The sequence below is a fragment of the Psammomys obesus genome, unplaced genomic scaffold (assembly GCF_907164565.1).
Source record: "Psammomys obesus unplaced genomic scaffold, mPsaObe1.curated_primary_1811, whole genome shotgun sequence".
In the NCBI taxonomy this organism is placed as follows: domain Eukaryota; kingdom Metazoa; phylum Chordata; class Mammalia; order Rodentia; family Muridae; genus Psammomys; species Psammomys obesus.
Window position 1 is genome coordinate 1 of NW_026595250.1, and position 17,500 is coordinate 17,500.

Below are 17,500 nucleotides of genomic sequence, written 5' to 3' on the forward strand. Positions count from 1 at the left end.
TGTGTGTGTGTGTGTGTGTGTGTGTGTGTGTGTGTGTGTGTGTAAACTAATAGAAGCTAGAAAATAAGCTTGTGGAGTCTAAATGCTGGAGTCTGTCTTACTTCATCAAGTGTAAGTACATGTATGTGTGCATATGGTCTTTTCTCTCCATCTTTCTTTACTTTTCTAGTCTCTTTGCCGCCACCAGGGGAAAGCCCCCGCTAGAGAAAAGAGCCCTAGCCAGCACTTACTGCAATAGGTGTAAGCCCACACCAGGAGGCTACCAGTTCTGGCTTCTTAGTTTGCCACTCTCAGTGGAAGCCATGGTTGGTAACTATCAGTTCTGGCCCATATATTTACCCTCAGAAAAACACTGTTGGGCAGCCAGCCAGCAGCTGTAGCTATGCCTTGACTCAGTTTACCCAATAGTGTAATCTTGCCTTGAAGGCACAACTCTGTGTGACTACATTCCAGGTTCTGCTAGTGCCCATCTGTGAACTCAAAGACCTCTGTGCTCCTACAAGAAGCCTTTCTGAAATTCTTATGCAGGAAAACCATTCACAAGTACTCTAAAAGTTTCCATCATTGTGGGATTTACATCTCTTTCCTATATTGAGAACACAGTCATCTTTAGGAAAACAAATAACCAAACAATCAAACAACCACTATCATTTGCCTTCACACATTTTTCTATTCTATACTTCTCTTTCTACATCCCAATAAAACATGTCACACCTTCTTCCCATACTTAGTTGTTAAACAAAACAAAATACCAAAATATAAACCTTAAATTTCTGTATAACTAATGTTTTAGTATTTTAATCTTATTAGAAATAACCTAGACATCCTGTCTCAAAGCAAGTAAGCCAAAAGAAATAAAGAACATAATGAACCTGTCTTAGGTACAGTTACACTTGTCACAGCATGACCAAAAACTACACTGGGAGGAAAGGGGTCATTTGGCTCAAGCTTCCACATCACTGTCCATCACTGAAGGAAGCCAGGATAGGAACTCAAACAGGGCAGGAACCTGGAGGTAGGAGCTGATGGAAGGGCACTGCTTGCTGCCTTGCCCTCATGGCTTGTCCAGCCTGCTTTTTCATGCAACACAAGTCTCATTGCCCAGTGATGTCACCAGCCATAGTATGCCCTCCCACATATTGTGGTAATTTCAGAAGTACATGCTAATTATGTTTATTATTACCCCTGTAACTACTATGGTGGTATTATCCAACCCACTATCACAATCAGTTCACAGACACCTGATAAACTTTAGATTGCCTCATATTACCTTGAGGTGTTGAGATAATTCCACCTACGCTACCTCATATCTCACAGCCCTCATCACATTCCATCTGCTTTCATCATCCCTAATTGAGCTACCTCCCATCCATAATCCCAAATATTTGCTAATGTTCTGCATCTGGACCAATCCTATCAAGCCATTCTTAGGGTCCTTTTTCCTGATCCATGGGGTTCCTTCCACACTAACCCATTGTGTCTTTCTCCTTCCTTCTTCTTTTCTTTTCTCTCTCCTCCCAAGATCCCAAGAACCTGGGCCTCATCTACCCTGTCTGTCTTTTCCAGATATGTCAGCATTTTATTGGTCAAACAGAGAGGAAAGTTTACAAATCATTTGGGGTTCCTGAGTATCTGTTTATAAGAACCAACAAGGAGACCTCGTGGAGGAAAGCAATTAACCAGACCAACCCCCAACAATTCCCCTTTACTGCCTAAATAAAAAAGGCCATTTTTCAATATAATGTACAGTAAGAACAATTATGAAACAATTATAAATACTAATAGGTAAAACATACATGTAATGTCTAGTCTAAATGTATTTGGCTACCTTGAAGAAAATATCTATCCTGTCTATGAGAGTTTAAAATTTTGTATTTTAACATATATTGCATCTAGCAACCTAAAAACATCTATCTAGTCCTTAAAACATTTTTAACTCCTTAGCAACTAAGCTTAATTGTAAAATTATTAACTATTTAGTCTTCAGTCCAATCAGAGAAAGAATAAAATTAATAACCCAATTAAACAAGAAGCGCAGGCTAGCAGCTTCCAAAACCTAAAATTTGACAGAGACAGTTTGTTGTTTGGACAGGACAGCCACCCAAAACTCTCTATAGTGTTGGAGCATCATCTTCAGTGTTTCAGCCTAGTATATTTGACAGACATATTTGTAAAGCAAAAACTATTTAGGACTTGCTTACCCTGTCTTGGCAGAGCACAGCAGGTGACTTGGCCTACATTCACGCTGGCCCATTTTAGGCAGAATTCTGTCTGTGGTAGAAACAAAGGTTTCCAAGCCTTAGGTTGGTAAATATACGATCACTCAGAACCCGTCGTTGACTAACCAGCCCATCACACAGGAAAGGAGAGGTTAAAGCTGACGTTTGAGCTGGGCAAGCCAAACCCCCTCTGGGGTGAGGGATTTACAGCATGCTGCCGTTCAGTGGCCAAAAGGACTTTGTACGTAGTATCATTAAATCTAACCTGGCACTGTCGAGCTAAGTGGACACATCTGGCAATTATAAAGACGAATAGTACCAAACCAGCAACCAAGAGAGGGGTTGGACACTAAGGCCCAAAGGTGCAATTTAGCCTTCACTGGATGAATCAGGTGCAACAGGATCAGTGATATCCTCTCTTGGGGAAGGATCTTGTTCCTTGATATAATGCACTTGTTGCACCAGTCTCTCTGGCAGCCATGGAGCAGCATCTTTAACCTGCAAAAGAAACACAAACATATCCTCATCCCCAAATTAAAATGGAGTCCGGCCCATGCCATGAATTATTTAAAGGATCCTTTCATTTAACCATGAAGGTTTTAGGGTGCCAGAAATGTTTAGCTGCAGATTTGCCATGTTTGTCTAGAGTTGAAAATTTTAAATTGAGCTCTGGATGAATGAGGAAGACATAATTCCCCCTTTTTTGTCCTTTGTAAATGTATCTTAATGGTGGCATGGGCACGTTCAACCATGTCTTGTCCCATAGGATTACAAAGAATATCTGTTACATGCTTAATATTTAACTTTTTGGAAAAAAAATTGAAAAAGCTTGCTGGTATAAGCTGGTCCGTTGCCAGTTTTAATTTGGTGTAGCACATCAAGAACAGCAAAAGCAGCCAAACAATGATCTATAACGTGACACGGAGCTTCTCCAGATTTCTCTCATGTTTTCAGACCTGTGCAGTTTACAACCTGATACTGTTGTTTCAGCTTCCCAAGACATAACACTGCCTGGCTTCTCCTCAAATCCACATGTGAGGCCCTTCCCTACAAATGCTACCTTATGATGGTTGTGCATTTATTGTTCCTTCAGTAGAATGGCCTCCTCCCCAGTGTCTTCTCACTATGGCTGCCCTTGAAGGCCTCGGTGACTGTCACCTGTGTCAAGAAAATTCCACCTCATGTAGAAAGCTTCCCAAGATCCTGCTTTGTCTCCCACAGAGCTGAAGACAAAAACCAAGGTGACAGTGCTAAAAGGAGACATTCTGGATGCCCAGTGCCTGAGAAGAGCCTGCCAGGGCATCTCTGTTGTCATCCACACTGCTGCTGCCGTTGATGCATTCGGGATCATTCCCAGACAGACCATCCTAGATGTCAATCTGAAAGGTACAGTACCTGAGGAAGATATGGAGTAGGTGGGAAAATAAAAACAAACAAACAAAAAGGTAAGGAGAGAACATCTGGAGGAAGAGTTGGAGCAGCTAGGAAAATTAGTATTGCCAAGTAGCAAGAGGACAGAAAGGACAGTGCCAACCATGGAACACCTACTGTGCTTGGGCAGGTCAGATGCATCTTCCTGGCAGCCCAGCTGGCAGACTGAGGGCTGAGGTTCTTGGTGTTTAGAGGCTGAGAGATGAAGGAAGAAGACTCTTACATGTACTCAGTATGAGAAAAGGGACATAAAGACACACCCATGACACTCGTATTGCCAGGACAGTTCTCCTGTCTCTCCACACCAAAGTGACTAGACTCCACCTACAAATTTGTGTGCCACCTACAGTGTGTGCCTGTCCACACACTGCCACTGTGAACTCTTTTGTTGAACTTTTTTGTTGTTTTTGGTAATCATAAAGGTATGATTACACATAGCCTAAAGGCTCAATCACTGCCTAATATGAACAAACTTATTTATTGATATTGATTTTCAGAAAACACAAAGGAACATCTTGGGAAGTAAAAACACTGGCTAGTTTTCTTCAGCTTGACACATACTAGTCACCTGGAAAAAAGGAACCTCAGCTGAGGAACCGATTCCATCAAATGGGCCTGTAGACTATTTCCTAGATTAATGATTGATATGTGAGGGCCCCGCCCACTGTAGGCTGTGTCTACATAGAGCAGGGTATTGCTGGGTTATCTGAGTAAGCCAGATGAGCAGCCAGTGGGAAGCAAGGTCATAAGTGGTATCATCCATGACTTCTATGTTCTTGCAGCAACTTTCCTCGGGATGAACTGTGATCCAGTGTGTCAGCCATATGAACCCTTCTCTCCTCTTTTTTTTTTTTTCATTGCATAAAACATGAGGATCTTTTTATTACAAATTATTACAAGCTTCAGCTTGGGCTCACACCCCCACACAGCCAAACTGGTAAGAGTTAAGAGCCCTGTGCTCCAGTTGGTTGGGTGATTTAAAGATTCTGGTCCCTCCTAGCATGCCCAAAGCAAGGGGCATGCTGCCTGGCAAGCATCTATTGGTCGAAACGCAAAAGGGATGTTGCATTTTGAATTGATTGGCTATAGGAAGGTCCCCAAACCATTAATGACCTGGTGTCCCTCCCTAGGGGGATTGGCCACTTTCCTAGCAACTTTATCTCTAGTGGGCAGGAAAAGAATGCAGTAAGACTAGTTCTTCCTCTCAGGGCATTACTGGACATGTCTCTACCTAGCTATCCTTCCTTCAGGCTTTATACTTTAAAATAATACCCACTGATTTTTTTAAGTCTTTGGTCTCTCATTCCCCCCTGCTCATGATCATTTGAAGATGCAATCTCGGGTCTTCCAGATATGACCTCTTGAGTCAGTCCTCCAAATTTATCTTTCCATAATGGAATGTGAATACCATTATCCATATTGCTCTCAAGCATTCCTTCATGACAGCCATCAGCCGATTTAAAATACAAGACCCAAAGGTAAAAATCAAGATGAGTAGGGGTTCCTTCAGGGTGGATATATGGATAGTAAGCCAAGAAGAACTGTTATACCAGGATTTAAATCATCCTCTGGAATATTTTCTTTCTAGCATCTCTCCAGTATGTAATACTAGTTCTTACTCCAGCTAAGCAAGTTTCCAAGATAATACCTGCTGTCAGCTAGCCCGTTTTGACTTACCATTTCAGCCTGCTAGGTGGGATTTGGGGCCGAGGGTCTCATCTTCTGAAACTGCTTCATTGTGACAACAGGACTCTTGGCATCAGGGGCTAGGAAGGCTGAAATGCCAGTCAAAGGCTGGGCAATGGGGCAGCTCTCAGAAGCATCTGGTTATTTGATCCAACTGAAGAGGCAGGGAGCAATCATATCAGCTTCCAGCAGTCCAGATTTCAGCTTGTAGTCCATAGCCGATCCATGAATAGAGTCAACCAGGTAAAAAATCTGCTGAGACAAATTCATACTAGAGACAGAAGTTAAAATTTGTCTAGTAAATGGGAAAAGTGTGGAATCCCAAGACCAGGGAAAAACTGATTTGGGGTTCATTTGGGCTATGCCAGATCCAGATCTCATGACTTTTTGATTTCCTTAAACTCAGTTGAATTTTTAGTTTACAAAAGGAAATATATGTTAAAAAAAAAAAAACTCAGAAAAGTTAGCATATCAGCAAATCTAATATAAACAACATTCTGAGAGTAACAGGTAAAACTACATCCAGTGGAATGAGCATCAGTTAGCTGTTTGTTTTGTATCCTTTATAAACAACTTAAGTGTGTCCAGAGTCTGAAACTCTAACGCTTTAACTGTAGGCACAACTGTCTGTAATCAGCCACCAATGGAGCTTGGCTACTTTTTGTACACTCAACATCTACTTTTAGCCCCCATCTCCATGTCACACTGGAAAGTTAGGCAGAAATACATCAATGACTTTAGTGCTAAGCCCTGGATGCTTGAACTTTTCTTAATCAAAGCAACTAGAAGGAATATGTTTAAGATATTCCTGTGTCAAAGTCTGCCTCAGAAATGGCAGATATTAAGAATACCATAGTAAAAGCTATGGTTTTTGGGTCAGATATACATGAAACATGTTTTTAGCATGATGAGAAGCACCTTTAAGTCTATCTCCAGAAGACAACTAAAGAAAATTAAAATCCCAAGCTTGTGACTGAATAATAAGCAGTCAGTGCTCCATCAACTTATCAGAACTCTATTGATCAATGTCAAAACTCTGAACTTCTGAAATCTTATGACAACATAAGTACACCAGTTGAAAGAGGAGGGGAGAAATCTAAAATATCTCCCATTTTTAATGTGCCTTAAATCATTTTTCTATATCTTTACAATTCATATTCATATATCTTAAAACACCTACTCAAACTCTCCAATCTTTCTTGCATTTACTAACTTGGAAACATTTTTTCCAGACCATCAAACACTTTCTAGATTCTAACAACCTAAACTCCTATATCTTCAGACCCTACATAAACTCCACATCTTTCTATCCAGCTATTTACCATAAGACACAGGCAACTAACATGAAGCCTGTGAGCAAGGCAAACCTTTTGCTTTTCTAAATAAAGGATCTAGTACCCAGTAGTTCTTACTAGCTAATGAACTGACCAATGAGATAACAGTGGATCTAATTGTCAGCTCTTTAGCTGCAAAGCTACCATAAACTTGGCTTAGCCATCAATGTGATCAGAGACCTGAAAAGGATAAATTATGAGCTAAATAAATGTACCAATCCATGTACCAATCAAAATGACAGAGATGACTAGTTAGTCCATCACCTGGGCAGTGTCCCTGGCTCCTGTGGTCTCATGGAATCATGAGCAGAGGTGGTCCAGCCAGGCACAGAAAATGAGAGACTGCTTCTGTGGAAAGAGGAACATGAGAGATTGACTTCACCTTGCCTCCCACATTGTGAAACAATAACTCTCCAAGTGCTCACGGTTTTGTCCACAGATTAGGCTGGGCCCTAGCAGTGGGCCAGTTGGGGCAGTTTTGCCCAGTGGTTAGCATACCACAATCCAGAGTCACAGTTATCTGTTGTTGTGCCCAAATCTTCTCGCAAACCTTGGCAGAGTTACTGGCAGGATTTTGGGACTCTGTCATAATAAGCTCACATATGTTAACATGCCATATTCATCAGCTCTCCAGCAAGCTTGAGGGCCAGCATATGTGAGTTACTCTTTGTCTATCTTTATCATCTGCTCTAAACTGCATCATATAAAACAGAATGCTATAATCTCTAGTTCTGGCATATTCCTTAGATGCATGTTTTGGAACTATATTTCAAGTAGATCTACATAGGCAAACTTCATAGTTACCCATCCTAGGCTTAACCTGAAAAAAACCTAAACAAAGACACTAGGTAAAGTTCAACATTGTAACCAACTGAAGTCCTTAACATAACTCTAAATATCTTTCTGAACTACAATCAAAGCAAAACTTTTAACCAGATATAATTCATAGAGTGGATAGCAAATCTGGCTGATCCTACCACTTTGCAATAAAACTGAACACCAAAAAGCTTTGCCCTTAGCACTAATCAGATAACTGAACACATCTGGTAGCCCTAAACAAAGATGGTGGCAAAACCATGGCTCCACCCTCTTTCTCTCTGAACCAACATGGCGGCTAGCTACGTGTCACTACAGGTTGTGGCTGACAATATAAAACATAGCCATTAGCTATAGCTGATGGCATTGCTACCTCCCACAATACAACAAGAGCTGTGGAATATTCACAATTTCCTATAACCAAAAGTTCTAACATTGTAATTAAATAAGTTTTAGAACCAACTGCATAACCGAACAGTACAGAACAATATTAAACTGTACGAACTATTCTGGCCACACCAAATCTATCGGCCAGAATTCTTCCCCCTTTAAAGAGCATAAGAAAACATTTTGCATTGAAGAATCACCAGCCTTTTACATGAAGAACAGCATATTTTACAGTTCTTTCTCAAATCATATTTGCAGGTATGAAGAACCAGAGTAAATAAATACACTTCATATGCCTCTGGCTTTTCATACATGCACTGACCTTCCGTAACATTCCATATACCTTCAGGTTAGCTTTTCCTAGTGCCATTCTTCTGGCTTAACCAGACATTCTTACTTTAGACAAGCTAGTCTTTTCTTTAATATCCCAGTCTCTTGCTTTCTCTCTTGCTTTTCAGACAACATAAAAACTCCCATCAAAATTCTTTCGGTCCTGACATGATCCTGCTGGAGCCCAGTGTGGACTTATTCAATGATTTATTTTTTTTTTTTATAGCAAAGCAAAACAAGTCATATCAATACAAAAAGAAGTTCTGGAACTGCCAAAATCTCTTTCTGAAATTACTTCCTTGTAGCAGATATGGTCCAGGGGACATAAACAAACTTTAAGGAACTTGAAGCAAGTTCTAAGGAATTTAGTGAAACTTCCTCTTTTCTCTGTCTCAAGGTGAAGGCCATGGTAAAAGCATGTTTTTTTTGTTTTTTTTTTTTGTTTTTTTTTTTTTTATAAATAAAGCAGCTTAACAAACAAGCAGCTCTCCACATGATACACTGCAAAAACTGCAATTTTCTCAGTTGGCTCAAACAGTATGACTTGATTTCATTTAGTAAAATTAATAAAATGAATACCAAAGGTTTTTTCTGTCCTGCCCCAAAGGATTGAGAAACTGTTCCAAGTTTTTTGTTAGACTGCCCAAGCCCATTATTTAAAATACCTGATAAACTTTAAAATGTTTCCTAGCCTTAAACATGTAAACATTCTCCAAAACCAGTTTTTGTAATATCAAAATAAAGTAACATCTTTAGGAGTGAAATCACAAAGCATAAACATAATTTAAAAGTCAAAACCAGATTTTAAAACCAAAATTCACCAATGTAAACAATCCAATCTCTAAAACCAATACCAATTTTAAATGAGATGTGTCTCCTTGGTCTAAAAGGAAATAGAATGAGAAATGAAATCCATTTTGACTAGGAGGTTCTGTAATCCTTTTTTTTTTCTTTCCCTGACCCACACCACATGGCAACCTCAAGATGGCAGAGTCACATCACATCACATTCCACATGGAAATCTCACACACCACATTCCACTTGGCAATCTACATTGTTGCTATTTAAACACATGCATTTATAGACCTTATAAACACATAGGCACACACATATGTTCTAAACAAGAGTTTAAATTTAACCTTTAAACACATCCAATATCTCTTAATCTAGAACCATGACATACAGAGCATATTAACCATTTAAGATCAGTCAAAAACAAACATATGTTGACCATACATACATTTAAACAGACAGACAAAACGTTTTGAAAGATCCCTGGCTGGGTATCTTCCGTCTGAGAGACCCCCTCCCAAGGAACAACGAGGCCATTCGGATGCAAACAGCAAGAGGCTTTTATTTTGATACACGGGTACCCGGGGCAGCAAGGTCATTCGGATGACTTTGCGCGCCCCCTGGGTGAAAAGCTGGGGTTTTTATAGGGTTTTAGAGCAGAAGCGTGGGTACAGAAGCGAGAAGCATGGTTACAGGGGGCTGATTGGTACGTTTACATGAGACCACGATTTGCGTCAAAGTTTGGCAGGGACACCAAGATTCCAGGAACTGGGTGGTCGAAACAGTCATGATGACCCCTTGACGTGGCCCGCCATCTGTTGTTTTCCTTAGGACCCTTATCTTAACTGGAACAGTCTCACAGATATCTATGAGGGTGATTAACACAAACTGTTTTTAGCTCAACTGGGGCAGCCTGACCGCAGATATCCCAGTGGGTGACACAGCTAGGTTTTCTCAGTAATTTTCCAGTTTCTCATCTGGCCTTCAGAGTTTTACAAAACAGTGGTGTCTCACAAAATGGCGTTAGCTATGTTTAACTTAGGGTGAGGCAGGGGTCTTTCAGTTTCTTACTTCCTCCGGCTGTAATTTCAAGCACTTTCTTTTCTCACTCAGCTGTGGCTAGACAGCCAGAAACACAAAGACAAAAAAAAAAAAAAAAAAACAGATCCTGCCAGCACTTGTGGAAATGACCCACTTTCTAGGCCTATCAAATAGATTTGGGACCCCGTGTCCCTCACAGTGCTATTGGGGAGCACTGCCCCACTGCTCTGGGACATCTCCTGAGATCCCCATGGCCTCATTCTGCCAGCTCATCAGCCAGTATACTGACACAACTGATCCTTGGCCACTTACTGTGTACTACCTTAAGATCTCAAAAATACACAGAATGACAGACTAGAGACACAGAACTTGACCAAGACAAAAGTGCTTACCCAGGGTTCAGAACCTCCAGCTCAGGAGTCCTAGGAAGTCTTGGGGACCCCAGAAAGCCCTCAAAGTATGTTATGCCTGAATCACAATACCCCAAAAGACCACCACCAGGAGTCGAGTCTGTTGCAAAACACATGAGGATATTTTTATTACAAATTATTACAAGCTTCAGCTGGGGCTCACACCCCTTCCACCGAAGCAGTGAGAGCTGAGAGCCCTGTCCCTTCTTTCCTCTTGTTGTTTATTATATCTCATAGTGTTTATTACAGCAACACAAAGAAATTAGGACAGAGGCTCAGTGGCAGGGGCCTGTATAACATGTGGAAGAGCCGAGCACTGAAAAAGACAAAAAAAAAAAAAAAAAAAAAAAAAAAAGGAGCATACAGACATATGCACTCACACAGAGAGAGACAGAGATGGAGAGAGAGCTTTATGAATGTAGAAACCTGGAAATCTGTTTTCCAGAATGAATGTCACTCTTTACATTTTGGGTTATTTCATGGTCACAGAATGTTGGATTGGAGTCAAGGTCAGGTAAGAATGCATTTAGATCTGTGGTAACCCTTCCACTGGAGTTGGGGTGGAGATGGATCTGACTCCACTGCCTCAGTGGGCCCTTTGGCTGACTTCCCAACAGTGATGGTGAGCTTCCTGTGAGCAGGTACTCAGCTCCTTTTGGATGCTTGTGTGGAAGCCAGTGTGCCAGTCTTCATCTACTGCAGCTCAGTAAGTGTGGCTGGACCAAACTACAAGGAGCCTGTCCTGAATGGCTCTGAGGAAGACTATCTAGAGAGTGCATGGTCTCATCCATACCCATACAGCAAAAAGATGGCCGAGAGGGAAGTGCTAGCAGCCAGTGGGTGCACCCTGGGAAATGGTGGCACTTTGCACACTTGGGCCTTAAGACTTCTGCTCATCTATGGGGAAGAATGTGCATACGTGTCATTCAAGGTAAATGCAGCACTCAAGAACAATAGCATGCTTTAAAAAATGGCACATTCTCTGTGGTCAACCCAGTATATGTGGGAAACGCAGCCTGGGCACACATTCTGGCTGCCAGGGGCCTATGAGACCCCAAGAAGTCACCCAGCATCCAAGGACAGTTCTACTACATCTCAGATGACACCCCTCACCAAAGCTATGATGATTTAAATTATACCCTGAGCAAGGAATGGGGCCTCCGCCTTGATTCCAGTTGGAGCCTTCCTCTGTCCCTACGCTGCTGGCTTGCCTTCCTGCTGGAAACTGTGAGCTTCCTGCTGCGTCCAGTCTACAACTACCGGCCCCCCTTTAACCGGTTCTTGATCACAAACTTAAATAGTGTCTTCACCTTTACCTACAAGAAAGCTCAGCAAGATCTGGGCTATGAGCCATGTGTCACTTGGAAAGAAGCCATGCAGAAAACCTCAGAGTGGATTGGGACACTAGTGGAGCAGCACAAGGAGACAATGAACTAAAAAACTCAATGATGTGAAGTTGGCAGGGACATGGCCCTGGGTGATATCAGAAATCATTGTCAGGTCCTCAGAAGGAACAGAGGCACAACCCAGGTCCTACTGCCACCCTTTGACACAGAGGCCAACTTAGTGTCTTCCTCAAGTCTCCTTGCCAGGCACTGACCTAGCCACAAGCTTTCTTCCCCAAATACCTTCCCAGAGACACAAATGCAGCTGTGCCTCAGCTCCTGGTTCCTAACTACACAGCACCTCTTGTCACTCACATCTCTCTCCATGGGCTTCATCTCCCCATTAACAGCATTTCTCATCTTTGGAAAATTCTGCTTTGGTTTATGAAGTTGAGTGAAAGAAACAATAAACATGTGTTAATAGCTCACCCTCAGGCATTTTCTGTCAATAAACAATTCTGGACACATGTCATGTGTCCAGACATGGCCATGCTGGGATCAGAAAGGGGTCATGGATTTGAGGAACTAAGAGAAAGCCAGGAACAGGTGGGGATGTGAGACTAATCCCAACCCATTGTCCTTTTGGGGTGTGCTACATGACTAGAATAGATTACTCTATTTTGTGTAGGAAGGACCATCACAGAAGGAATGCTAAAGATTCACGGTTTCTGCAGGAGACTCCATCCATGCTGTGTCCAACTGAGGCTCCCTCTAAAAGAACACTCTCAGAGTCAACAAAATGTACACCTGTCTGTTTGGAGGCTTTTGTTGCAGCTTTTCTGCACAATTGTACAATTGTAACACTGGTATGAGAAAGGCAGGGAGAGGTAAGAAAGCTTCCCTCCATAGTCTAGAGAGAACTGTAAATGAACGTGTTGTTGTGCAGCTGAGCCCACTATCCTTTACAGGCAGGCCCAATAGCCTGCCTTTCAGGGCCCTAGCAACCTCTGCTGGCATCGCCTGGTGCATCTGCCAGGTGGGCTGCCAGGTGTGCCTGACAAAGTGATCCTGTCTGTTATGGGCATCCTCCCCTCTTTCTTCCCCTCCCCACTTCCTATAGTAAACCTCCTTTATACCAGATCTGTTTTGTGGCATATTAATCATTATTATAATATTGGTGTTGTGAAACTCTGTGAGCTTTCCCGTTGTCTGAGCACACTAGGGTCCCCTTCTATACCTGCAGGCAACAGATTTCCTTTCTGTCTCACAATTTGCCTTTCTGCATGCAGCACTGGTCAGGCAAAGCGGCAACGGCATGGTTTCCTCTCTTTCTTGAACTTCGGGAATCCTAAGTGAAACTGAGCATGCTCAGGCATTTACTCTTGGTGCCTGACAAGTGTGTGATTACCAGCTTAGCCACTTTGTTCCAAATAGTACACTTTGTACCACTATTTGTACCAAATAGTCTAGTCCCCCTATGCCCTTTGGAATGTTTTGGCATCAGGCTTGTAACTGATTTACTTTCTCTCTTCACTCATGGAAATGGTGTTGCCTTTTGGACATTCAGGCACCTCGTGGGAATTCTTTAAGTTGCTTCATTACACTGCCCAAGTGATGGGAGAACATGAAAACCTCTCCTTTCTTTCTCCTGTTTCACTCCTGTATGGTTGCTGTACTTGTAGCAGGTCACAGCGGGGTGGGAACACAGACTCCAGCCCATACCTGCTCTCACCAATGCCTGCTCTAAAGCAAGCAGCTTTGCCAAGACCACTCCTGAGGGATGTGCAAACCACTTGTCTGTTCTAAATTCTACTTAGAGTCCAATTCCTGCACATGGCTCTCACTCTCAGGCTCTTCACGTTGATTTGCTCACTGCTCTCAGCTCCTCTTCTCCCACAGCCAGCCTGTGGGAGATCCAAGTGTGTGTTTTCCCTCTTTCTTCCTTCGGTGGACTCTCTGTCACAAAAGCCTCTCTCTCCCTCTGTCTCTCTGTCTGTCTCTCCATCTCCCTCCTTTCCTTTCACCCTCCCTCTCTCTCCCCCTTGACCGTGCAGGGAAACTGACTTGGCTTTGAGGTTTTCTCTTTTAGAAATTGAAACAGGGGGCCAAGAGGAGGAATGTCCCAATGGACAGTAAAGGGCCAAAATGGGGAAGATCCAAGCTACCAGAGAGCTTGAGTACTTGGGCATAGCAGGCTCGGAGATCTCACTGGAGATCCTTAATACCTGTATCTTTTGTTCCACCAGCCCAGATTCATGAACAGAGAAACAGCATTCCTCCCCCAGTACAACACAAGTCCCTCCCTGCCCAGCTGTCAGCAGGTCAAGAGCTCTCCTGCTTTGTAAGACAAGGGAGGATATCCACTGCTGGGGGGGACTGGAGGCTGTGCAGTGTGGAAGCCATGACCTGGTCAAGCGAGTCCTGGAAGTTGTCAGCCAGGAGCTGTGTCTGTACTAGTGCTTTCCCAAAGGCCCCTGCTGTTTCTCCTGATCAGGGAGCAGGCCTAATCCTACAAAGAGGAGCTGATCTTGGCAGACTTAATTCTATAACAGGAACATGAAGATATTTCTTTTTCTCTGCTTCTCTCTTAGCCTCCAGGCAATTTCTTCTATTCCTACAGGTAAACCTGTAGGTTAGCCATTATGGGGATACAAAAACCTTGGATGGAGGAGTTAGGGACAGGGACTGATGATTTCATTGCACCATAGAAGACCAGGGGATGGGAGACATAACACATAGTGGTTTGGGGACAGTGTTGTCATAGGAATGTGCAGGATGCGACCTAGAAAGAATACATTAAAAAGAAAAATGTTTTGTAACTTTCATGTGAGTAAGGGCCCACAGGGTTCATGAAGACAGATGTTAATGGAAACAGCTGGTAACATTGTCCAAGAAAAGCACTGGAGGAGCTGGGTGAGTTCTTAAGGGGCAGAGGTCAGCCATGTACTGGATGTAACCAGGAAAGGGTGGTTCTGACCTCCTCAGTGACTTGCCTTGATCACCCCTTTGCCGGCATCCCATATCAACAGGCAAATAGGGATAAGTCCTATCCTCAAGACCTTGACACATGTGGGGCCTGCCACTATTGGAACTGCAAAATAGAAATGGCACAATCCAGGATACTAAACTGCCAGGTGGAGCTGAGAGGAGGGTGGCCAGTCCAGCTGGACACCCTCCATGGCTGAGCGGGATGATGAGTGTCGATGGCCCGGACCTCCCCGTATGCCCCAGGGAATAAAACACCACTGAGCCAGGAGATCTGTCGAAGCAGGAACTCGGTTTATTGAATAAAGCAGTCCTTTTTATAGGTTTGGGTCAGGAGGCAGGGTTAAGGAAGTGAGGTAAGATGACATAGAGGGCAAGGTTAGGTAGTGCAAGGAGAGGTGGGCCAGTGACAAAACTCCACGTAACAGTTAGCTGGCAAGGTTAATTTTAAGGCAGATATGCTGGATCACTTTTGCCCGGAAGTAGCCCCTCTTAAACCGGAAGCTAAAGACAGGTCTCCAAACTCGAGCCAGGCTCAGGTAGATACAGCAGGCCTTATCAGGCCCAACACTAAACAAGAAATTGTCATTTTTATAGCTGCATTAAGAAAGCATACAGTACAAAGCCTTTCTCCATTTCCAGAATTGAAGTGCTTAGTCAGGATCGGACAGAGACAGAGACAGAGAAATATCTGTGAAAGCTGTAGGCAATAAACCTTGGCTGCCAGATTCCAGAAGTTACCGCCCCCACCCCCTTTATTTTTTTTTTCTCAACTCAGCCACAGGGAATGACAATCACCAGATGTAGTCCTGTCTCTAGCTTTCCTTTTCACCTTTTGCTTTATATTACAGTAACTCCTTCAAAACAGAAATATCATCTGGTTGGTTTTGATAGCTACACCATTTATCTTCCATATAGAGAAATGGTCCATTGTATTTATACTTTCAATATCGAATTGTAGCAGCATTTTAATTTAAAACATTGCTGCTCTGGCAAGAGATCACATCCAAAGATTTTCTTGGTCTGTATGATCTGGCTTGAACACAGACATGACATTACTCCCAGGAGTGAGAGGCAAGCAGAACTCTAGAGTTCAAGGCCAGCCTGGAATAGAAGAAGTTTCGGGTAAAGAAAAGCATGGGTCCAGGTGTGGTCGTATATGCCTTTAATCACAGCACTTAGGAAACAAAGGCTTGAGGATCTCTGAGTTCAGTTTAGGCAGTTCAGTTGAGTCAGGGAGTTGAGAGGCAATACAGTGGAGTTGAATTCAAGGCAATTCAGTTTCTGGAATTCAGAGGCAGGCTTTACCAAGAGAGTTTCACAGAGAAAGGTTGAAGAGAGGACAAACTAGGCACAGGTATAGACAATTTGAACCAGAGAATGAGAAGGAGCCAGAAGATTAGAAAAGATTGCTAGAATTAGTTTGAGGACAAGCAAAGTTAGTCAGTGAGAAACTAAGAGAAGCCAGATTGTATTAGTCTGCTTGGAGATGGGTTTTAGCCAGAACACATGAGTTGAACAAGCCAGCCAGAGCTCAGAAAGAACTAGAAAGGGTGAGCTTATTCAGCAATAAGTCTCAAAGGCTGAAAGCATTCTAAGCCTAGAACAGTCTTGAGGATAGAAGCTTCTGAAACTAGGCCTTGGTTAAGCAGCCTGAGGTGCTAAGCCTCTAAGACGACAATTATATCTGGAGAGTAAAAGTTACTTTTATATTGAATGGGCAGTTTTTATTAAATGTGTAGCTATGCAAAATCAAAAGTATAAATAAAAGTAGCAGCTAGGAAGAATAAGCAAGTAGACAAACTCAGCAAATCAGAGGCTTATATGACCAAGTAGAAATGACTGGAGAACATAGGAATGGTAGTATGCACCTTTAATCCAAGCCATCAGGACAGGAGATCACTGTGAGTTGCTGTGAGTTCAAGGCAGATCCCAGTTTACAAACTGAGTCCAGGACAGCCAAGGCTACACTGAGAAACCCTGTCTTGATTTGAAAAAAAAAAAAAAACCACACACACACATACAAAACAACAACAAAAGAATCACCGGAGAAGCCCAAGTAAAAGAATAAGTAAAAGTTAGCTCAAATGAGTCTCTTAAAACACCCAGTAGAAATGACTAGGGAGGACCGGCTGAAACCCTCATGCTGGAGCTCTGGAGATTGGCAGTGTCTGGATGGAAATGCCCCATAAGCTCACATGCTTGAAGCCTTGGTTCCCATTGGTGGAAATCATGCCAAAGGATTAGGAGGTATGGCCTTGTGTGAGGAGGTAAGGCACTGGAGGTGGACTTTGAAGCTTTTAAAGAATGCTGACACTCCTACTGCACTCTGCTACCTGCTTATAGGTCAAGACGGGAGCTCTCAGCTGTGCCTGGCTTCAAGATCTCCAACCGTTAGTAAGTCCACTTCAATGATTTCTTTTATAGGTTGCTTTGGCTGTGGGGTTTTGAAACAGCAAATAAAGCAGTGATTACACTGCCTTTTAGGGAGGTTTTCACTTACCTGGGTGAGCTCCCTGTTCGTTGTGCCCACAGTAGGTATATTTATACCATGGTCCAGCAATAGTAACCTCTGCTGGCAATGGTTGTCCTAGTTGTTCTCAAGGGCACAGGGTCTGAATACCTGCAACTGTTTTCTGTTCTTTTTCCACATCACAAGAGTGAAATAGTGGGAGTCTTTTGGAGCACAGGGTCTTAAAGGACACTTGAGAAAAACATGTTTGAGTCTGAAATTGGGGTGGCTC

General features: G+C 42.8%; 1 protein-coding gene across 1 annotated transcript; it reads left to right on the forward strand.

The window, feature by feature from the left end:
* Nucleotides 1–169: 169 nt before the first annotated feature.
* LOC129685680 (NADPH-dependent 3-keto-steroid reductase Hsd3b4-like) lies at nucleotides 170–11,883 on the forward strand (the record flags this gene model as incomplete). Its single annotated transcript, XM_055619185.1, is given in 4 exon segments — nucleotides 170–305; nucleotides 3,407–3,605; nucleotides 11,088–11,408; nucleotides 11,411–11,883. Coding segments are annotated over 4 exon segments (1,129 nt in total), but the record flags the coding sequence as incomplete, so codon positions are not given.
* Between the last annotated feature and the right edge of the window lie 5,617 nt (nucleotides 11,884–17,500).